This window comes from Microcebus murinus, chromosome 8 (genome assembly GCF_040939455.1).
Source record: "Microcebus murinus isolate Inina chromosome 8, M.murinus_Inina_mat1.0, whole genome shotgun sequence".
NCBI classification, from domain to species: Eukaryota; Metazoa; Chordata; class Mammalia; order Primates; family Cheirogaleidae; genus Microcebus; species Microcebus murinus.
In genome coordinates, this window is record NC_134111.1 from 76295380 (window position 1) to 76319688 (window position 24309).

The window sequence follows — 24309 nt, forward strand, 5'->3', positions numbered from 1 at the left end:
CAGCTTCCTTCAGTATTACTATATAGGACAAATTATAAATCGTAGCTTTCATTGTTACCAGTTAAATCCAAGTAATACATACTATTGCCTAGATAGCAATCTTGTAATATTTAGCAGAAACCATAAAACTCTTCAGTTTGTACCACTCAATCCATTATTTCTCTTTGGGATATATACTCCAAAGGGTGGGGAGGGGGAACAAACGGAAAAAAGTAAAGTTGTACAAAGATTTTCATAGCACTACTCGTAATAATAAAAGAAAGAAAAGATGTAGACCAGATGTTTTACAGTAGGATAGTAGTGAATGATGAAGCAATTCTGGCAACAATGGAATGCAGTTTAACCTTTAAGTGTCCAAATACATAAATAAATATTTATTTACTTATATGTATATAATGTTAAGTAGAATATAGGCAGAATGCCAAATAGATAAAACCCTACTTAACAGTAGTCAGAATCATTGAGAAAATTCAGAATTGATTCTATAGATGAATATTTTAGGTTTTTAAAAAATATTTAGTTTAAGAATCATTTTTTAAAAAGTTTTATTATAAAAGTAATATGTGCTTATTATAAAATAAAAAATAACACTGACCCCAAGCAACAGCCATTATAAACACAGTAAAAAATTGTAAAAAGTTAAAATTCCCCAAAGTTTTCCCCAGTTCATTTCTTAGAGGTTGTCACTTTTAACAGTTTGCTGTGGGCTGGGCATGGTGGCTCATGCCTGTAATCCTAGCACTCTAGGAGGCTGAGGCAGGAGGATTGCTTGATGTCAGGAATTCCAGAGCAGTCTGAGCAAAATCGAGACCTGAGACCCTGACTGTACTAAAAATAGAAAAAATTAGCCAGGAGTGGTGAGGTGCGCATGTAGTAGTCCCAGCTACTCAGGAGGCTGAGGCAGAGGGATCACTTGAGCACAGGAGTTTGAGGTTGCTGTGAGCTAGGCTGATGCCACAGCACTCTAGCCTAGGCAACAGAGTGAGACTTTGTCTCAAAAAGAAAAAAAAAACTAGTTTGCGGTGAATTATCATCTAATACTAATATATTTTTGTAGGCAACATCTCACTGTATGGCACTAGGAATAATGACTGTGTTAAAGAAAAGATGAATATTATTGCCTTAATCTGTTTGGGACCCTATAACAAAACACCATAAACTGGGTGGCTCATAAACAGCAGAAATTTATTTCTTCTAATTCTGGAGGTTGAGAAGTCCAAGATCAAGGCATTAGCAGACTCAGTGTCTGGTGAGGACTCTTTTCCTACTTCCTAGATGGTGCCTTCTCAATTTGTGGTGACATGGTAGTAGGGACAAACAAGTTCCTTCTTTATACGGGCACTAATTCCATTCCTGAGGGCTCTGCCTTCATGATCTAATCATCTCCCAACGGCCTCAACTGATAATACCATTACATTGGGGATTAGATTTCAGCATATGAATTTTGGGGACACAAACATTTAGACCACAGCCATCATCCTGAATTTTGCTGAATTCTTTGACTAGAAAGAACAGAATTATTTGAGGAATGAAACTATTATCAGCAAGGACCTTGATTTTTTTTTTTCTTAAGCCAAACCAGGTGGGACCATATATAAACACAGAACAAAGAAAAATGTTCCTGATACGTGTTACTTGACATAGAGTGGATATTAAATTCTTTAAACACTTTAGTTTAATTGACACAGAGGAAGAATGTTAAGATAATTCTTTTCCATGCAAAGAGCCCTTTATAGAAATAATTTCCTTGATTCAGCTGAAATGGAAAGCCATCATTTAAGGTCTTGCAGATGTCTTTGTTAAACACAATCTGACTTATGGGATATATGATAATTCATTATACTAAAACTTTTTTTTTTTTTTAATTTTTCCTTAAGGCTTCTAGACAAGCTTCAGGAATCCCAGGGATTACTCCAACTGAAGAAAAGTAAGTACTTATTTTTTGGAATCAAGTAGAGTCAACTTTTTATTTTTGGTATCATAACTAAAACATATTTTTAGATTACCCTTCTTATTTAATTTCCTTTGTTTACCCTAAATTTACCTCTGGGCAGATAACCTAAACTTTGTTAGGACCAGAAAGGAGGGCTGTATAAATCAAATCTCTAATTGCTTTCACTTTCTCTCGCCAGAGAAAGCCGAAAATAGAAAGACAGGATTAAGATAGAAGGAAGGAAGAAAAAAATTGCCATGGCTGATCAGATTATTTTCACTAGCCTATGGTGATGTCTATTATTATCTCAGTATTAGGTGCTACAAAAATTGGACAGTTTTCCAGTATCTAAGTCAGATGTTCCTTGTGTAGCTTTTTTAAGTGTTAATGAATTCTCAAAATATCAGACAAATCCATTTCTGAATATGACTATAGAAACATGGCGAGAAGGTAAATATAATTTCATTTTGGATGTTAGAGTAATTTGAATTTCATGAACCTTTGCATTAATCCATTGACATAGTTAATTCAGAGTTAACTATTGTTTTTCTGATTTTTTTTCCAAGTTAAATTGATTGTTTTGTCAAATGTTACTCTTTTGTCAGAGATGGTAATCTTCCAGATATTGTGAATAGCGGAAGTTTACACGAGTTCCTGGTTAATTTGCATGAGAGATATGGGCCTGTGGTCTCTTTCTGGTTTGGCAGGCGCCTTGTGGTTAGTTTGGGCACTGTTGACGTACTGAAGCAGCATATCAACCCTAATAAGACATGTAAGTTTAATTTTCTTTCTAATCAGCTGATCCTTATTTTTTAAGAATAAATGTTTATAAATAAAGAACTATTGGCCAGGCCTGGTGGCTCACACCTGTAATGCTAGCACTCTGGGGGTGGAGGTGGGAGGATCGCTTGAGGTCAGGAGTTGAAGACCAGGCTGAGCAAGAGCGAGACCCCGTCTCTACAAAAATTAGCCGGGCATGGTGGCCTGTGCCTGTAGTCCCAGCTACTTGGGAGGCTGAGATAGGAGGGTTGCTTGAGCCCAGGAGTTTGAGGTTGCTGTGAGCTAGGCTGATACCATGGCACTCTACTCAGGGCAACAGAGTGACACTCTGGGAAAAAAAAAATGTTTATAAATAAAGAACTATAAATAGTTCTTGAATAGGAATAGCTAACATTTACTGAATGCTTTGTACTATGTGTTAGGCATTGTGTTGTAGTGTTTATTACCTCATTTAAGGCAGTATTATAAAATAATTATATTTTCTTTATAGGTATGTACAATGAAATCCCAATATAAGTTTCAACAGAATTTTTCTGGGAACTTTAAAAAATAGTTCCAGGATACATCTGGTAGAGTAAATGTATATGAGCAACTAGGCAAAATCTTAAAAAGAATATTAATGAGGGAAATACTTGTACTATGAGATAGGATAGTATAAAGCTAGATTAATTAAAATAATCTTGTACTGTCATAGGACTAGACAGACAGGTTGATGGAATAGGGTAGGTAGTTTGGAAGACAAACCAAGTATATATGATAAAAACAGCATTTTGTGACAAAGAAGTAATTCTCAAATAAATGGTTTTGGAAATCTTGGTTAGCTATTTGGAAAAAAATTCTCTCAATTTCCACCTTATTCTTTATATTAAGACAAATTCCAAATGATTGAAATATGAAGCCATAAAAGTCATAGAAGAAAATATGGTTAAATATTAATTTGGGGGCTGGGCGCGGTGGCTCACGCCTGTAATCCTAGCACTTTGGGAGGCCGAGGCGGGCGGATTGCTCAAGGTCAGGAGTTCGAAACCAGCCTGAGCGAGACCCCGTCTCTACCAAAAATAGAAATAAATTAATTGACCAACTAAAAATATATATACAAAAAATTAGCCGGGCATGGTGGCACATGCCTGTAGTCCCAGCTACTCGGGAGGCTGAGGCAGTAGGATCGCTGAGCCCCGGAGATTGAGGTTGCTGTGAGCCAGGCTGATGCCACGGCACTCACTCTAGCCTGGGCAACAAAGTGAGACTCTGTCTCAAAAAAAAAAAAAAAAAAATATTAATTTGGGGGGGGTGGGTAGGGGGGAAGTATAGATAAACCTTTTCTTCCAATGATACAAGATCTTGGAGCCATAACACATAAATTGGATAAATTTGTCTACATAAAAATGAAAAAATTTAGTGCAATAAAAAAACACCTTGAGCCAAGCACAATGATGCATGTCTGTAGTCCCAGCTACTTGGGAGGGTGAGTTGGGAGGATGGATTGAACCCAGAAGTTAGAGACCAGCCTGGGCAATACAGTGAGACTCTATCTCTAATTAAAAACAAAACAAAACAAATACCTTGAGAAAGGATGAAAGAGAAATGGGAAAATGTTGGCCACACATTGCTACACATAACAAATAATAATTGATTACTGTATTTCTGTTAAATAAAAAGGTACCATGAAAAAGTTTAAAAGAGAAATAGGAAAACTATTTACCAACCATATATGTAATTATGTATTTGGTAAATAAAAACTAACAAAACAAAAATGAAATGCCCTTGTAGAAAAATGGACAAAAACAAGGTAATTAAGAAAGAAGAAATACCGGTGGCCAGTAAACAATTGAAAAGATTTCAGCCTCACTGATATTCAGTTGGTTACAAATAAAAATGAGATTTTTTTACTTATTTTACTGGAGGAGATAAAGAACACTGGCAAAACACATTCTTGATGAGGGAATGGGGAAAATGAAGTATAAATGTTGTTACAAGTACAAACTTTCTGGAGAGAACAAAGTTGGCAGTAACCTTTGACTTAACAATAATATCTTACGGAATTTATCCCTAAGTTGATAATCTCATAACTGTAAAAAGATTTATATTATCATTATTTAAAATCAAAATTTGAAACAACTTAAATATCAGTGGCTAATAAATGAATACTTTTAGGCTTTAAGATGATGCTATAGATTTATGTATGAAATACTTGTATAGCAATTATTATATGCTAGCACTATTCTAAGCTATTTACAAATATTAACTCATTTAATTCTCAAAACTTTTTTTTTCCTTTTTCTCTTTTTTTCTTATGTTTTTGACTGCTTCTCAGCTGCATCAGAGCAACTTTATAAAGAAAGGTATTATGGTTATTCCTCTTTTGCAGAAGGGAAAACTGAGGTATAGGAGGTTAAGTCATTTGCCCAAGGTCAGACAGCTAATTAGTGATGAGCTGGGACTTGAAGATAGGCAGCCTGAGTCAAGATTGTGCTTTTAATCACTAAGCTTTCCACAACATGAAAAGATGGCTCTGTCAGGGAGTACAATGATGAGTAAAACCAGACACGGTCTCTGCTCCTATAGAGTTTTTAGTCTAATATTGGGGACTGAGGGAAGCATGTAAACATTCAAATTATCACTCTAATGAACTGAGAGCAGTGCTCTGAATAACGACAAAGTAGTTCTTTGTGAAATCTGACAGATTTTTCTCTGTTTCGCTCTGTTAAGAAATAACAGCTGTAAAAAAAATGTCTGAAATGTTAACGGTAAGCATCCCATGTGTTGAGATGAATTTTACTTTCTTCTTTATTTTTTCCTGTATTGTTTAAATTGTTTACAATGACAAGGTATATTTTGTGTGTGTGTGCAAACAATATAATCATTAAAGAAACACTTTTAAAAATGAAAAAGAAAAATTTTTGAATTCAGCAAATAATTTTTACTGTAATACTTGATAACCACATACAAACTTACTAATTTTGCTTTAGAATCAGTTGAATGGCTTTTTTTTTTTTTTTTTTTTTTTTTTGAGACAAGAGTTTCACTCTGTTGCCCAGGCTAGAGTACTGTGGCATCAGCCTAACTCAGTAACCTCAAACTCCTGGGCTCAAGCGATCCTTCTGTCTCAGCCTCCCATGTAGCTGGGACAACAGGCATGCACCACCATGCCCAGCTAATTTTATATATATATTTTTTTAGTTGCCCAGCTAATTTATTTCTATTTTTAGTAGAGAAGGGGTCTCGCTCTTGCTCAGGCTGGTCTTAAATTCTTGAGCTCAAACGATCCGCCCAGCTCTCCTTCCCAGAGTGCTAAGATTACAGGCGTGAGCCACGGCACATGGCCTGAATGGCCTTTTTAAAATTCAAAGATATTGTTGTAGTCATGTAGGTAGAAAATTTTTGCAAGTATTAATGACTTACAGTGGAATTCCCGGTCAGGATATTGTATTCTTGCCAATTTTCATTGACTCTTGAACTGTTTATATTTAGAAAAGAAAATTAAGGGATTTGTGGAAAAAAATTGCCATGCTTCTGTGCTATAATCTCTTATCTCCCTGATCTCTTGTAATCTTTTTTTTAGTGACTATTTTGATACAGAAATATTTAATTTGTCTATTTCAGTGGACCCTTTTGAAACAATGCTAAAGTCATTATTAAGGTATCAATCTGGTGGTGGGAGTGCGAGTGAAAACCACATGAGGAAAAAATTGTATGAAAATGGTGTGACTAATTCTCTGCAGAGTAATTTTGCTCTCCTGCTAAAGGTAAGGTGATAAGTAGTTTTATCTGCTGTTCTACAGTGTATTGTAGATAATGTATATTTTTTTACTATTGGTGTATCTTATTTGCTACTCTTTTTTTCCTGTCTCTCTAAGCTAATTTTTAATCTTCTGAATATTCTATTTTCTCTCTGTACGCTTATTAATTATGTAATCTTTATATAAAGAGAGCAGAGTTTTTGAGTGTTGGCAGTATCCAAACTTGGGCTGATGAATATTTGTCATGGAGGGCTGTCCTGTACGTGGTAGGATATTTAGTAGCATCTGTGGTTTTTACATACTAGATGCCAGTATGTGTCCAATTGTGACAACCAAAAATGTCTCTAGACATTTCTGAATGTCCCTTGGAGGGAAAATCACCCTAGTTGAGAACCTCTGCCCTAGAGATTACCATAGGCATTCTTGACTTGTTTATAACCTAATGTAAGTGATAACTTTTACCAATTACTCAACAGTGATAGGACCTTATTAACTCCATTTTCTCCCTCATGTTTCTATAGTTGGATTTTGCAGAGTCAGTATTCACTTGTTATTTATCTATGTTCCATTCCACTGCTCTTTACTTTTTAGCTCTTCCTTTCTTTCTTTCATAGCTCTTTACTCTCTGTATAAATTTCCCTCTGCCTTTATTTTATATAAAGATAAAGGATTTAGAGCCTCCCCTAAATCCAGGATGATCTTATCTTGAGATCCTTGACATCTACAAAAACTCTTTCCAATTGAGGTCACATTCACAAGTTCCAGGGATTAAGATATAGACATATTTGGGAGAACTACCATGACACACCTGAAGAACATACTTTATTACTTTTAGTTTAATTCTGTAGATGAATGATTTTCTCTGTTGTGTGATATAAGCTGTAGGTATTTTATAGATGCCTATTATATTGAGGTTTCTTTCTATTTCTTGTTTGCTGTGAATTTTTATCATGAAGAGGGTATTTTATCGGTTGTTTTTCCTGCATATATTGAGAAAATCGTATGATTTTTATTTTTATTCTGTTACTATAATGAATCATATAGGTTGATTTTTTTAATTGAAATTCACATAACAAAAAATTAACCACTTTAAAGTGAACAACTCAGTGGTATATTCATAATGTTGTGCAACCACCACCATTATCTTGTACCAAAACATTTTCATCACCCCAAAAGGAAGCTCCATACCAAGTTGCTCTCTTCCCCCATTTCCCCATTCCCTGGCAACCAACAATTTGCATTCTGTGTCTATGGATTCACCTTTTCTGAATATTTAATATGAATGGAGTCATACAATATGTTGTCTTTTGTGTCTGGCTTCTTCCATTTACAATGACATTTTGAGGTTCATCCATGTGGTTGCATATATGAATACAGGAATTCTCCCTTATCATCAGGGGCTATGTTCTAAGACACCCAGTGGATGCCTAAAACCACAAATAGCACTGAACCCTAAATATACTGTTTTTTTCTATACATACATACCTGTGATGAAGATTAACTTATAAATTAGGTACAGTAAGAGATTAATAACAATAATAATAAAATATAACAATTATAACAAGTACTATAATAAAAGTTATATGAATGTGGTCTCTCTCTTTCAAAATATCTTATTCTACTGAACTGTACTTACTGATTTTCTGACGTTGGTTGAACGCAGGAAACTGAAACCACAGAAAGCAAAACCATGGATGAGGGGAGGACTACTGTACTTCATTACTTTAAGAAAATATTTAATTTTTAATTATTTTTTAATTAAAAAAATTTATTGTAGTAAAATGTACATAACTTAAAATTTGCCATTTTAACCATTTTAAGTGTACAGTTCAGTAGTATTAATATTAATTACATTGACATTATTGTATACATTATTGTACACAACTCTCACCACTATCCATCTCCAAAACTTTTTTCATCATTCCAAACTAAAACTATCCTTTAAACAATAACTCCTTTCAACACCTAGCCCCTGGTAACCACTATTCTACTTTCTGTCTCTATGAATTTGACTATTCTAGGTATGTCATGTTAGTGGAATCATATAATATTTGTCCTTTTGTGTCAGGCTTGTTTCACTTATTAATAGCATAATTTCTTCAGGGTTTATGTATGTTACAGCATGTTTCAGAATTTCATCCCTTTCCATTGTATGGCTATAGCACATTTTGTTTATCTATTTATCCATCAGAGGACATTTGGGATGTTTCCACATGGCTATAGTGAATACTGCTGTTATGAACATGCATGTACATGTATTTGCTTGAGTATCAGTTGTCAGTTCTTTTAGGCATATATCTAGAAGTGGAATTGCTGAATTGTATGATAATTCTATGTTTTACTTTTTGAGGAACTGCTACACTGTTTTCCCCACTAGCAATGTATAAGGGTTCCAATTTCTTCACTTCCCTGCCAATAACATCGATTGATTTGTGATTGTTGAATCATCCTTGTACTCCTGAAATCAGTCTGACTTGGTAGTGATGTGCTTTCATTTTTGTATATTGCCAGATTTGATTTACTTACATCATGTTGAGGATTTTGGCATCTGTGTTCATAAGGAAAATTGGAAAATTGGCCTATAATTTTCTTTTCTTGTAGTATTTCTTTTTTTTTTTTTTTTTTTTTTTGAGACAGTCTCACTTTGTTGCCCCGGCTAGAGTGAGTGCTGTGGCGTCAGCCTAGCTCACAGCAACCTCAAACTCCTGGGCTCAAGCAATCCTATGGCTTCAGCCTCTCAAGTAGCTGGGACTACAGGCATGTGCCACCATGCCCGGCTAATTTTTCTGTATATTTTAGTTGGCCAATTAATTTCTTTTCTATTTTTAGTAGAGACAGGGTCTTGTTCTTGCTCAGACTTGTTTCCAACTCCTGACTTTGAGCAATCTGCCCGCCTCGGCCTCCAGAGTGCTAGGATTACAGGCGTGAGCCACCACGCCCGGCCTTCTTGTAGTATTTCTGTCAGGTTTTGCTATCAGGGTTATGCCAGCCTCATAAGATGAGAAAGAAACCATTCCTTCCTTCTCTGTATTTTGAAAGAGTTTGTGTGAGACTAGCATTATTCTTCCCTTTTACATTTTTTTAAACAGTTTGATTGGGACATAATTGATATATAGTAAACTACACATCATTATTAAAGTATTTAACTTAGTTAGTTTAAACCACCGTGTTTAAATTTTGATCACAACAATCAAGATAGTGAACATAGCTATCATCCCCAAAAGCTTCCACATGCCCCTTTACATTCCATTCCTCTGCCCTCAACACCATTTGCAAGTCCCCAGAGATCTGATTTCTGTCACCAGAGATTAGTTTGCATTTTCTAGGATTTTATGTAGGTAGAATCATACAGAATGTATTCTTTTTTGTCTGGCTCCTTTTATTAAGTGTAAGTGTTTTGAGATTCATCTATATTGTTGCATGCATTAATAATTCACTCTTTTTATCACTAAGTAGTATTCTCTTACACGGATATACCACAGTTCATACATTTATCTGTTGATATAAATTTGGATTGTTTACTGTTAGTCATTACAAATAAAACTGCTATGAACATTCATGTAAAACACCTTTGTATGTACATCTTTCATTTTTCTTGGGTAAATACCTAGGAGTAGAATGGTTAGGTTATATAGTAGGTGTAGGTATATATTTAACTTTTTACGAATTGCCAAATTCTTTTTCAAACTGGTTCCAATTTACATTCCCACCAGCAGTTTATGAGAGTTCCCATTGTTTCACAACCTTACTAACACTTGGTATGGTCAGTCTTTTAATTTTAGTCATTCTAATAGGTGAGTAGTATGTCTCATTGTGATTTTAATTTGCATTTCCCTATAACTAATGAGGCTGAACATCTTTTCATGTGCTAATTTGCTATCCATATATCTTCTCTAGTGAAATGTTAAATCTTTTGCCCATATTTTATTGGATTGTTATTAATGAATTGTAAGATTTCTTAAAATATTATAGATGCCAGTCCTTTGTGAAATATATATATTGCAGATATTTTCTCCAAGTCTGTGCTTGCCTTTTCATTTCTAGATAGTGCTTTTGAAAAGCACATGTTTTAAATTTTGATGAAATAATAGCTGGCATCCGCCACCATGCCTGGCTAATTTTTTCTATATATTTTTTAGTTGTCTAGCTAATTTCTTTCTATATATAATAGAGACAGGGTCTTGCTCTTGCTCAGGCTGGTCTCAAACTTCTGAGCTCAAACGATCCACCCGCCTCAGCCTCCCAGAGTGCTAGGATTACAGGCGTGAGCTACCGCGCCTGGCCTCTTCTGGAAAATTTTGAAAGACAATAGGAATGGGAACATTATATAAAGATACAATAAAATTTCAGAATTGTTTTAGTGGCACATATATAGATCAATGGAATACATCCAGAAACAATCCCAAGTTCATATGGAATTCAATGTATGATGGCTAGCATTTCAAATCAGTGGGAAAAGAGGCCTGGCAAGGTGGCTCACGCCTGTAATCCTAGCACTCTGGGAGGCCGAGGTGGGTGGATTGCTCAAGGTCAAGAGTTCGAAACCAGCCTGAGCAAGAGTGAGATCTCGTCTCTACTATAAACAGAAAGAAATTAATTGGCTAACTAACATATATAGAAAAAATTAGCCTGGCATGGCGGCGGATATCTGTAGTCCCAGCTACTCGAGAGCTGAGGCAGTAGGATTGCTTAAGCCCAGGAGTTTGAGGTTGCTGTGAGCTAGGCTGACACCACGGCACTCACTCTAGCCTGGGCAACAAAGCGAGACTATGTCTCAAAAAAAAAAAAAAAAAATCAGTCGGAAAAGGACAAGTATTTAATGGTAAGACATTAAATTAAATGAACCGTTCATGAAAATTAAATGAATAAATAAAATAATTGGAATGCATACTTTATACTAAGTAAATTCTACCTTAAACATAAGGTTTGAGCTAAAGAATCAGCATTTAGGCCAGGCACGGAGGCAATAGTAAATCATTGTGGTTTCCTGTTCTCTTTCAGCTTTCAGAAGAATTATTAGATAAATGGCTCTCCTACCCAGAGCACCAGCATGTACCCCTCAGCCAGCATATGCTTGGTTTTGCTATGAAGTCTGTTACACAAATGGTAATGGGTAGTGCCTTTGAAGATGACCAGGATGTCATTCGCTTCCAGAAGAATCATGGCACAGTAAGTAGAGCTGAATTTAAAATTCAAATTGAATAGTTGAGTAATGCAGACCCTTCTTATCAAGAAGAAGGTTTAAGATTCTAGGCCAAGCGAGGTGGCTCATGCCTGTAATCCTAGCACTCTGGGAGGCTGAGGTGGGAGGATCGGTCAAGGTCAGGAGTTTGAAACCAGCTTGAGCAAGAGCGAGACCCCATCTTTACTAAAAATAGAAAGAAATTAAATGGCCAACTAAAATATATAGAAAAAATTAGCCGGGCATGGTGGCACATGCCTGTAGTCCCAGCTACTTGGGAGGCTGAGGCAGAAGGATTGCCCAGGAGTTGGAGGTTGCTGTGAGCTAGGCTGACGCCATGGCACTCTAGCCTAGGAACAGAGTGAGATGCTGTCTCAAAAAAAAAAAAAAAGATTCTATAGTATAGAAATTCCTTGTTTTGGGCTAAACAATGTAAGCAAAATAATTGTTACCTTTTGTAAAAGGTTAAGAATTGCTTTTTTTAAGCAGTCACTTTTTGAAATGTAAAAAGCACATTACTAAGGAATTTTTTTTTTTTTTTAAGAGATGGCGTTTCACTTTGTCTCTCAGGCTGGTAGAGTGCAATGATGTAGTCATAGCTCACTGTAATTTCAAACCCGTAGACTCAAGCGATCCTCTGGCCTCAGCCTCCTGAGCAGCTAGTACTACAGGCCCACAGCACCATGCCTGTCTAGTTTTTTTAATTTTTTATAGAGATGCGATCTCACTATGTTGCCTCAGCTGGTTTCGAACCCCTGGCCACAATGATCCTCCCGCCTTGGCCTCCCAAAGTGCCAGATTACAGGCATAAGCAACCATGCCCAACTGAAATTTTCTTTTAGTATTTAGCAATTATATTATAAAAATAATACTGAATTCTAGAATAAAGAGAAAAGCTATATTTAATAGAATTAGATTAAGTCCTATATAGAAAGAAGTTAAAACCAGTGGAGCGTGAAAATGCTAATGAGATGATTGGAAGCAAGGCTAGTTCTATTGAACTAATTTTAAAATTTAGTAATTCTAAAATTGAATTACTATTTGGCTTTTCTAGAGTCACATATGGAATTTATTTATTGTTCTCTATTTTTATGTGTTTCAACATTTAGATTAATTTATTTGGTTCAAATCATACTTAAGTTATTTACTCTACCACATTTTAGATCTGAGGAATTATTCTTAATATTGTTTAAATCTATAAAACAAGTTGAATAATTAAGTTAACATGTTTTAAACAAAAATCATCAGGAACTGTAGGTCAGTTCCCTGTCACTGTTTTAATACTATACTTTTTCCTGTTAAAATGATTTAATAAAATCATTTTTAATACCTTTTTTTTTTTTTTTTTTTCCGAGACAGTCTTACTCTGTTGCCTGGGCTAGAGTGCTGTGGCTTCTTAAACTCAAACTCCTGGGCTCAAGCAATCCTCTTGCCTCAGCCTCCCAGGTAGCTGGGACTACAGGCATGTGCCACCACGCCAGACTAATTTTTTCTACATATTTTTAGTTGTCCAGTTAATTTCTTTCTATTTATAGTAGAGATGGGGTCTCGCTCTTGCTCAGGCTGGTCTTGAACTCCTGACCTCAAGCTATCCTCCTGCCTTGGCCTCCCAGAGTGCTAGGATTACAGGCGTGAGCTATTGTGCCTGGCCTACATTATTTTGATGATTTTTAAAAATGCATGCTTCTTAATAAACATTCACATATTCAGGTATGTAAAAATAAAAATGGAAAAATCACTCTAAATTCTACTTCTTAGAGTCAACTATTCTGTGTACCCCGGCAAAATAAATTGGTTAAGGAATTCCTAAAATGTCCTCTTATTTTAATGAAGAATCAATTTTTGACTTAGTTGTTGATGTCTGTATTTTTTTCATGTTGAGGAGACAGCATTTTAAAATTTTATTTTATTTTTGTTTTTAGTGATAGGGATCTCATTGTATTGCCGAGGCTGGCCTCAAACTCCTGGGCTCAAGCAATCCTCCCATCTGCGTCCCAAGTAGCTGAGGCTACAAACATGCACCACTGTACTGGGCTAGGTAGCATTTTTGAGGAGATTTCTACTATTGTTTCCAGAATTTTCTTCTAGCACTGATATGTGTCCTACATATTTTATGCAGTATTTTCTTCCTCTTCCTTTTTCTTTCTTATCTTATAACTTCAAAATAGAAACTTCAAATTTACAGAAAAGTTACAACTAGTAGAAGGAACACTCATATATCCTTTACCCAGTTTCAGAAGTTGTTTACATTTTGCCCCACTTGCTTTTGTCTGCCTGCCTGCCTGCCTGCCTGCCTGCCTGCCTGCCTGCCTGCCTGCCTGCCTGCCTGCCTCCTCCTCCTTCCTTCCTTCCTTCCTTCCTTCCTTCCTTCCTTCCTTCCTTCCTTCCTTCCTTCCTTCCTTCCTTCCTTCCTTCCCTCCCTCCCTCCCTCCCTCCTTCCTTCCCTCCCTCCCCCCCTCCCTCCCTCCCTCCCTCCCTCCTTCCTTCCTTCCTTCCTTCCCTCCCTCCCTTCCCCCCCTCCCTCCCCCCCTCCCTCCCTCCTTCCTTCCTTCCTTCCTTCCCTCCCTCCCTCCCCCCTTCCCTCCCTCCCTCCCTCCCTCCCTCCCCCCCTCCCTCCCTCCCTCCCTCCCTCCCTCCCTCCCTCCCTCCCTCCTTCCTTCCTTCCTTCCTTCCTTCCTTCCTTCCTTCCTTCCTTCCTTCCTTCCTTCCTTCCTTTTCATCCCTTCTTCCCTCTTTCCTTGAACCATTTGAGAGGAAAGTAGACATTTTGCCTCTTTACCCCTAAATATTTCAGTTTGTATGTTGTAAAACAATAACATTCTCCTATACAGTGACAACATAGTTATGAAACTTGGGAAATTAAACCTTGATACAATACTATTAGCTCATCAAGTGCCCATATTCAAATTTCTTTAATTATCCCCACAATATTCTTATATTACTAGTTTGCCAGCCCCCACCCCAACCCCCAATTCAGGACCCAACTCAGGATCACTCATTACTTTTAGTGATCAAATCTCTTTAATCTGGAACAGTTCCTCAGCTTTTCTTTGTTTCTTGACCTTGATATTATTGGAAAGTACAGGATATTTTGTAGAATATCTCTCAATTTGAGTTTGCGTGATATTTCATGAGTAGATTCAAAATCTGTATTTTTGACAGGAATCTGGTATTTTCTTGACATTACTAGATGTTGTCAAATGAATGTTTTCAGATGTAAGCTGTACTTAATATCCTTCCTCAAATGATTTTTTATTGTCTAAAATACCAAGGGATTGCAATTGTTCAGTCATGCCACCAGGAATAATAACTAGTTTGTGAATTCAGAGGCAATGGCAACTGCATCAGGACTGGCACTTGGCTGACAACAGTGGGGAGATGTCATCAGTTGTAAGATGCATACTTATTTCACAGGTGTTAAAACATGAATAAGTATACACCTCACCTTCAATTGCATATACTCTTTCTGAACTGCCCTCCAAAAACATTGTCCTGATTATTTTCCCACCGGCATTAGTGTGTTTATTCCGTGTACTTTTGACAACATTTAAAATTGTTGGTCCAAGGCCGGGCGCGGTGGCTCACGCCTGTAATCCTAGCACTCTGGGAGGCCGAGGCGGGCGGATTGCTCAAGGTCAGGAGTTCAAAACCAGCCTGAGCAAGAGCGAGACCCCGTCTCTACTATAAATAGAAATAAATTAATTGGCCAACTAATATATATAGAAAAAATTAGCCGTACATGGTGGCACATGCCTGTAATCCCAGCTACTCAGGAGGCTAAGGCAGTAGGATTGCTTGAGCCCAGGAGATTGAGGTTGCTGTGAGCGAGGCTGACGCCAGGGCACTCACTCTAGCCTGGACAACAAAGCGAGCCTGTGTCTCAAAAAAAAAATTAAAATTGTTGGTCCTGTAAATATGTGCCTATGTGATAAGTCATAAATGACATTTTATGATTAAAATTTATAATTCTTTTATTTGTAAGTTAAATGTCTTTTTATACTTTGTCAAAACTTGTGTTTCTTTTGTGGAATGCTTTCTCATGTCCTTTGCTTGTATTTCTACCAATGCTTTCTTTTTCTTACTGATCTGCAACTGCTATTTATTTTTATCTCAGTTATAATTTGCTCTTACTTTTTTTTTTTTGAGACATGTTCTGCTCTGTTACCCAGGCTAGGTGCAGTGGTGTTATCATAGCTCACTGCAACCTCAAACTCCTGGGCTCAAGTCATCCTCCTGCCTCAGCCCCCCTAGTAGCTGGGACTACAGGCACATGCCACCATGCCTGGCTAATTTTTCTATTTTTTGTAGAGACAAGGTCTTGCTCTTACTTAGGCTGATCTTGAACTCCTGGCCTCAAGCAATCCTCCAACTTTGGCCTCCCAGAGTGCTAGGATTACAGGCATGAGCTACCACACCTGGCATGCTTTTACTTTTATTGATAGTGCTTTTTCAGTATAATAAATGTTAATGTTTTTATGTAAGTAAATCAATTTGACTTTTTCATTATGAACTTTTACCCTTTGCTTTATATCATGCTTAGAAACTACTTCCACACTTTAAGGGCATTCCTAATATAAACATTTAGTATACATTTTAAGAATACTTTTAATAGTTTAATTTTATATTGAAATAATCAGAAATTTATAACTTTTAAGTTAAGAGTTGAGGACTCTTAGCCTTAGCAACATAGTGAGACCTTGTCTCTACAAAAAAAAATTTTTTTAATTAGCCAGGTAATGTCTTTTCTTAATTTTTTTCTTATATCTTATGTTTTTTTCTATTTTTTTCCCTTTATTTCTTCTTTCTTATTCTAGTCTCTCTCATCCTAGCTGGGTAATCTCTTGAGCCCAGGAATTTGAAGTTACACTGAGCTATGAACAGGCCACTGCACTGAAGCCTGGGAAACAGCAAGACTCTGTCTAAAACAAAAAAAAATAGAAAGGCTAGGCATGGTGGCTCATGCCTGTAATCCTAGCACTTTGGGAGGCCAAGGCAGGAGGATAGCTTGAGACCAGGAGTTTGAGACTAGTCTGGGCAACCTAGTGAGACCCTATTGCTACCAAAAAAAAAAAAAAAAAAAAAGTTAAAAAAAAGAGTAGCACTCTTTATTATTTTTCAAATACAATATTTAGCTATTGATTAATAAATCTTGTATTATTTCCCTGAATTCTTTCAGAACTTTTGAATTATCATCAAGTTAACAGTTTTTTCAGGGGCTAATGATCCAATTTGGAAATATTGAAGCCTATTCTTAGTTGCTTTTCATCTCCAAACCTTAGATTAATTTTTAACCTCTTTCTGGACCCCAACTAATCATTATCAATATTGCAAGTGAGGCTGTGCATGGTGGCCCACACCTGTAATCCTATCACCTTGGGAGGTCAAGACAGAAAGGTCACTTGAGTTTAGCAGATTGAGACCAGCCTGAGCAAGAACGAGACTCATCTCTACTAAACAGAAAAATTAGCCGGGTGTTGTTGTGGCGAGCCTGTAGTCTCAGCTACTCTGGAGGCTGAGGCAGGAGGATGACTTGAGCCCAGTAGTTGGCGGTTGCTGTGAGCTATAATGATACCACTGCACTCTACCCAGGGTGACTGAGTAAGACTCTGTCTCAAAAAAAAAAAAAATTGCAAGTGAAATAAAAATTTTTAATTACCTGTGAATTTTACTTATCCACTTGTGCCATTATAATAAAAATTTGAGGATTCACTCTGATGCTGTGTCATTTTTCCTTTCTATTCATACTCGTTTTTAAGAAAAGGAACTTTTCACCTACCCATTGTAATTAGTTTGAAAGTGCATTGACTGAAATCATTAAAATATATTTGTCCCTATCCTCTGAGACTGTGGAGTAAACGATTACTCAGCCCTCTTAAAAGGGAGAGCTTAATAATCAGATTTATTGGTTAAAAAGGAGTTCCTTAGTTATTAGCTTACATTGCTCTGAATTATTTAGAAAATCCACCTACTGGATAATAGATAAGTATATTTTCCTATTTTCAGGTTTGGTCTGAAATTGGAAAAGGCTATTTAGATGGGTCACTTGATAAAAGTACAACTCGGAAAAAGCAATATGAAGATGGTAAGTTTGGTCACTCTTAATTTTTGGTAAGGGCAAAAAGATATGTACCCCATTTTTGATAGAGTTAGCTCTGAATGGTGAGATTACAGGTGATTTATATTTTCTCTTTATGCTTTTTTCCTACATCTCCTGTAAGTTTCTCTTTGACAAAAGAGAAAAAAGCAGTAAGTTAGTAAAAGCAACACTAGCACTCACTGCAGGATGAAGGTGCTGTAGAGCTGGTACACTCTATAGAAATTAATGGAAAGTGTAAGGGTATAACTTTAAGAACGCAATTTGACAGTACATATTAAGAGCCATAAATTGTGGATGAAATTATCTAAAAGAAGAAAATATTTGTGAAGATAATTTTTGTAGTACTGTTTCTGCAAGTAGAAAACCAAAACCAAACTAAATATTTAATGTTAAAGGTATTGCTAAGAAAATAATGTCAATATGATTAAATATTATACAGATATTTGTAAAAAATGTAGCAACATAAAAATGTTTTGCCATTTATAACATTGAGTAAAAATATCTTAAAAATTATTTGGTATTGGGTATAACTTTATAAAATTTACACAGAAAAATAGCATTTTTAATTTAAGATAGCTCTCCCAGGCCGGGTGTGGTAGCTCATGCCTGTAATCCTAGCACTCTAGGAGGCTGAGGCGGGAGGATCGCTCGAGGTCAGGAGTTCAGAACCAGCTTGAGCAAGAACGAGGCCCTGTCTCTATTAAAAAAAATGGAAACAAATTAATTGGCCAACTAAAAATATATAGAAAAAATTAGCCAGGCATAGTGGCGCATGCCTGTAGTCCCAGCTACTTGGGAGGCTGAGGCAGGAGGATTGCTTGAGCCCAGGAGTTTGAGTTTGCTGTGAGCTAGGCTGATGCCATGGCACTCTAGCCTGGGCAACAGAGTGAGACTCTGTCTCAAAAAAAATAAAAGAAAAGAAAAAGATAGTTCCCCCAAATTATTACTCTTTACTCCTTTTTTGTTGTTGTTTTTTATTTCCTGTTAGTAGTTGAATGATTTTAATACTTCAGTATTTTATTCTGAGCTGCTTTAATTCCTTCTTTGGAAGCAGGCAGGGTAAATAAAATACATAGACTGATAGATTATTTTCCATTTCTAGTTACATTGCTTCACAGGATTCTCTTCCTTCATCTTTTCAACAAACAACAAAAATTGAGGCTTATTGTGTGCTAGGACTTATTATATGCATGAAAGACAAAAATCCCAGTCCTTATTAGCTTGCTATTGTAGTGATTCCCTTGTTGTCCAACAGAAGTCAGAAAAAGCCAATTTAATTAACATATTTCCTGCTGTTTTTTATTACTATTCTGATTATCTTAATGGATGCATTTGGATTAATTCCCCTTGATAAAAAATGTATTTCAGAAATATTGATTAGATTAATATGAACTGAAAATTAATAATTTATATTCTTTGATTCTAAATAAAAGTACATTGTCTAGCATGATATATTTCTTGGTCTATAACATGAACATAGTACAAATTTGAGCTTTAATTGAAAATAATTATGGTTTAGTATGAAATCCCATGGCTGGATCAAAGCTTCCTTTGTTTAAGTAGTTCCCAACCTGCTCTGCATATCAGTATCACTTGGGGAACTTAAACAAAACAAACAAACTGAAGATCAGGCCCATCCTAGACCATTTTATTCAAAATCTGGGATAAGGGTGGACTGGGCATCAGATATTTTTGTAAAAGCTCTCCAGATTATTGTAATGTACTTGTAGGGTTGAGAATGTATAGCAGTAGTTACCAAACTTTGCTGGACATTAAATCTTTTAAAATATATTGAAGGCTGGCTTCTACCTATAAACATTCGGATTTAATTGGTATGAGGTATGACTTGTGCTATGATGATTCAAATGTATAGCAAAGTGTTGGAACTACTGCATTACAGTGTTAATAATTTTACATTTGGATAACTAATTCTATAAATTCTAATTCTATAAATATTTAGGGAAGACCTATAATATGCAAGCATGTTTTAGGTGCTGGGGAATCTAAACCAAGAAAGTTTCTTGCCCTTGTGGCACCATATTCTAGTGGGAAGAGACAGACAATAATCTAAACAAGTAAATTAAATAGTATGTTAAAAGGTGAAAAATGCTGTAGAGAAAAATAAAACCGGAAGGGGCTAGGGAGTGCCAGAGGGTGAGGAGGTTGCAACTTTTTTCCCATTTATATTTTATTTGTATATATTCATGGCATAAAAGTACAGTTTTGCTGCATTGATATAGTACATTGTGGTGAAGTCAGGGCCTTCAGTATGTACATCACTGAAGTCACCCACATTTTACCCTCCTCCTTGATTTTTTGAAACAGTTTTAGGATTGGTATTAGTTCTTCTTTGTATTTTTGGTAGAATTCAGCAGTGAATCCATCTGGTCCTGAGCTTTTTTGGCTGGGGAGATTCTTTATTACTGATTCAGTCTCACTACTCATTATTGGTCTGTTCAGGAGTTCCATTTCTTTTTGGTTCATTCTTGGTGGTTATATATTTCCAGGAATTTATCCATTTCCTCTAGGTTTTCTGGTTTTTGAGCATATAATTATTCACAATAGTCTCTGATGATCTTTTGTATTTCTGTAGTATCAGTTGTAATGTCTTCCTTTTCATTTCTGATTCTGTTTCTTTGGATCTTTCCTTGTCCTTTTTTGATTAGTCTAGCTAGTGGTTTATCAATTTTGTTTATCTTTTTGATGAACCAAGAGGTTGCAATTTTAAGTAATTATTAGGAAAGGCCTCACCAAAATGAGGTGACCTTTAAGCAAACACTTGAAAGACATGAGGAAACTAGTCATGCTGATCATGGGGATACCTAGATGTCCAAAGGAGTATTCCACCTAGAGGAAAAGTAATTGTAAAGTCCTTGAGGTGGGACTTTTCCTGGTGTATCTGAGATACAACAGGAAGGCCAGCATGGCTGTATTGAAGTGAATTATGAGAGAAGCAAAAGGAGATGATGTCAGAAAGATTGGGGAAAAGCACAGATTTTTTATGGCTTATAGGCCATTGTATGAGTAGGTTGTTAACTATGACATAGGAAGCCGCTGGAAGGTTTTGAGCAGAGTTATGATCTGAGTTATGTTTTAAAAGGATCACTGGCTACTGTAATAGACTATAGGGGGCCTGAGTGGAAGCAGGGAGACTAATTAGGAGGCTCTTGCAATGAACCAGGCAAGAGAGAATGTGGCTTGGACCAGGCAACAGAAAATATAGAACCAAAACAAAAAAAGAATAAGACAATAATTTTGTATTTTAAAGATAGACCCACCAACATTGGCTGACAGATAAATATTGGGTATAAGAGAGAGTGAGACACCAAGGTTTTAGGCCTGAGTAGTTGGAAAATGAGGTTATTAGGAAATAAGATGAGGAAGTCTGTGGGAAGATCCAGTTCTGGGGGAAAAGATCAAGAGTTCAGTATGTTGGGTATGCTTCAGACATCCAAGTAGAGATGCCAGGTTTGTTGTTAAATATATGAGTCTGGAGTTCAGGGGAAAGAAGTCTTGACTAGAGATAGAAATTTGGAAGTGTTCAACACATAGATTGTATTTAAAGCCTTGAGACTTGAGATCACCAAGGGTAGTGAATATAGATGAAAAAAAGAGAAGAGGTCCAGAAACAGCCTTGTGCTTGGACATCCCGTCATTAAGTCAAGAGATGAGAAGAAATCAAAAAAGAAGATTGAGAATGGGCAGGCAGCAAAGTGGGAAGGAAGTGTGGAATTCAGGGGAGTGTGGAGTCTTGGGAGCTATATGAAAAAGTGTTTCATGGAGAGTAAGTTATCAACATCATCAGTGATGTGATAGGTCAAGTGAGACAAGGACTGAAATGGATCTTTGGATAATTTTATTGACCATTGGATGTCAGTTATTTATAACTTTTAGGTTTTAGAAAATTTACTTTTCTGATTATTTCATGTCTGTTTCTGCCTCTAAATGAGTGATGCCTGGTTTCAGGGAAGAAGTGGAGTTAAGAAGACAGAATTTAGAAGGAAGGTGGTTGATGATATGGGAGAGGTTTATGTGTTTTAGAGGCCTATAAGGTCCTGGCATTGTTCTAGGTGATGATGATTCAGATGTTGGCTTTGTAATTATTCCTTAAACTGTGTTTATATGTCTTATGCACTTTTTTGTATGTATGTTAAATTTAGCAAAAAGGAGAAACAGAAAGTTAAACATAGATTAGTTTTCTTTATTGTTGGTTGCTAACTTTGAAGGTTTTATTCTTTATATGGTAACATTGTGCAGAATTATTTTTAAAAAGTTCAATCTCCAGAAATGATTAGATTCTAAAATCATTTTGTTTTTCTTCTCTAAGCCCTTATGCAACTGGAATCTATTTTAAAGAAAATCATAAAGGAACGAAAAGGAAGGAACTTCGGTCAACATATTTTCATTGACTCCTTAGTACAGGGGAACCTTAATGACCAACAGGTGATGTGATTGTTAAATGTTTATCAAATAAAAAATAATCACACATGTATACAGTGTGCTTTTTACTTACTTTAATCCAGATACCTTCCTAGAATTCAATGGCTTCTCTTCTCTTTTACTATACATCATAAGTAGTATAAGCACTTAGTCTGTTATTTAGCTTGTTTTGAAGCATCTGTATATTATTTAATATTTGGGTAAGTAAATATTGAGCTAAAATGCTCTGATCATAAAAGAAGAAGAACTTGTATAAGCCTTTATAGACTAAGTCTCTGTGCCTGCATGACCAGGTATGGCAGTTTGGCTTATCCACAGTAAAAGTCAGCACACTACTACATTTGTAGTAGTGTCAGGCAAAAGACAGGAATGGAATCATTATTGCCACACCTGTTCACTGTGGGAATCTTCTGCCCCACTCTACACTTGCAAATCCTTATGGCTACAAGTGATTTTCTGGGTATTTTGGTGCAGAAATTGAATCAGGCTTCTAGGACAGTAGCAGGATCTTCTCCACTGTTCTGAGGCTTTATTGTTGCACCAGGCCAAGCCAGAAACATAAGACTAAGCCAATCTGTTTGCCAAAGTGTATCATAAATAAAAAATATTAGCAAGAAATAACCCTGATTTGATCATTATATATTATATACATGTATCAAAATATCACATGTACCCCCAAAATATGTGTAACTATGATATAGCAATAAAAAATAGACACACAAACAGCAGTGCAGTATTTAGGTTAGTTTTCACATACTGATTTTATTTTAATGAAAATATCATAAAAAATAATATAATTTTTACCTTTCATTGACCCTAATTTTATACTCTATAGATTATTTTAGCAGAGCTTAATTTAGGCCCTTGCATTTCACACTTTCTAAACTTAAGTTTTGTTTCCTAGATCGTAGAAGACAGTATGATATTTTCTCTGGCTGGTTGCATAATAACTGCAAAATGTAAGTATAAATTGAGTTCTCTTTCAGATGGATTACAAAATATACAAGGGTGAAGCTATTCTAAAATAAAGGGAATACTGCAAGACCTCTTTATAATTTCCCTTACCTCTTTTTTATTCTTATTTTAAAGGCTTGATTTACACAGGTGCCTTTTTTTCTTTTTACCCTGAAGTACTTGATGCTACCTCTGAGAATTGCCATAAATATCTTGACACATTTTATTGATTGTGAATTCTAGTTAGTGCCTTTAAAATGAACTGCTATTGACACATTTCCAACTGGAGCAGTGAGCTTTTCCATTTTCTGCTACTGCTTTTCACTTTGACTCCAAGCCAGTCTGCTATTATTAAGGTCTACCAACAGAGGATATAGGCCATAGAAATCACGATTTAAAAGAACTCCCCTCTTGGTGGAATCGAAGGTGATTTTTATGTAAACTTCTAAAATGTGTGGTATGTTTCTAAGTTTCCTCACTGGTTTTTAAATTAGTAGAGTACCATTCATGTATACAGTATTCATAAAAATATATTAAGATAAAAATGCTTGAAGGAAGTATTAGGACATCAGTTTAAAATCTAGAAAATTTACGTTCACTTGGAGGATTTCATTTATAGCTCTTTCTGTTTGAGAAAATTTTCTTTAAGATGGTGAGTAGAAACGTAAACTTAAAAATTTTTTCTTTGACATCTAGAGATGTCCAGATATTATATAAAATGGAGTTTAGGTAAGCATATGTCAAAAATAACATACTTGACCTTTTAAAAAAATGCTGACTGACTGGATATGTCTGTAGTCACAGCTACTCAGGAGGCTGAGGCAGTAGGATCTCTTGATCCCAGGAGTACAAGTCCAGCCTGGATAATATAGCAAGACCCCATTTTAAAAAAAAAGTAAATAAAATTTTAAAATGCTTACTTGTTTTAAAAATGTATTACATTAAAAATATGGCTTTGCTAAAGACTTTCAAAAACTCTGAATCACTTGTGCTCTGGACATCAGAAAAAGCAACTATTTCCAAGATCAAATTAACATTTTAATCTTATTTTCAGTTTTTAGGGAGATTTTAAGAGTATTTCTTTGCATATGAGTTGGTTATTTCCTAAGGCATCTCTAAAATTTTTGAGAGACAAGATAGGCAGAAAACCTTAATTAAAGTCTAAGCTTACTTTGCCACCTAT

General features: G+C 35.9%; 1 protein-coding gene across 3 annotated transcripts in view; it reads left to right on the top strand.

The window, feature by feature from the left end:
- Positions 1-24309, top strand: part of CYP20A1 (cytochrome P450 family 20 subfamily A member 1) — a 46300-nt gene that overhangs the window by 5308 nt on the left and 16683 nt on the right. Inside the window, exons 2-8 of one of the 3 annotated variants that reach the window (XM_012738936.3) lie at positions 1878-1927; positions 2539-2705; positions 6317-6459; positions 11455-11622; positions 17639-17717; positions 22060-22175; positions 23077-23131. In XM_012738936.3, coding sequence (XP_012594390.1) covers positions 1878-1927; positions 2539-2705; positions 6317-6459; positions 11455-11622; positions 17639-17717; positions 22060-22175; positions 23077-23131 — 778 coding nt within the window. Of the gene's footprint in view, positions 1-1877; positions 1928-2538; positions 2706-5027; positions 5056-6316; positions 6460-11454; positions 11623-17638; positions 17718-22059; positions 22176-23076; positions 23132-24309 lie in introns of those variants that run through there. The other 2 variants (XM_076005832.1, XM_076005833.1) reach the window with 2 other exon arrangements.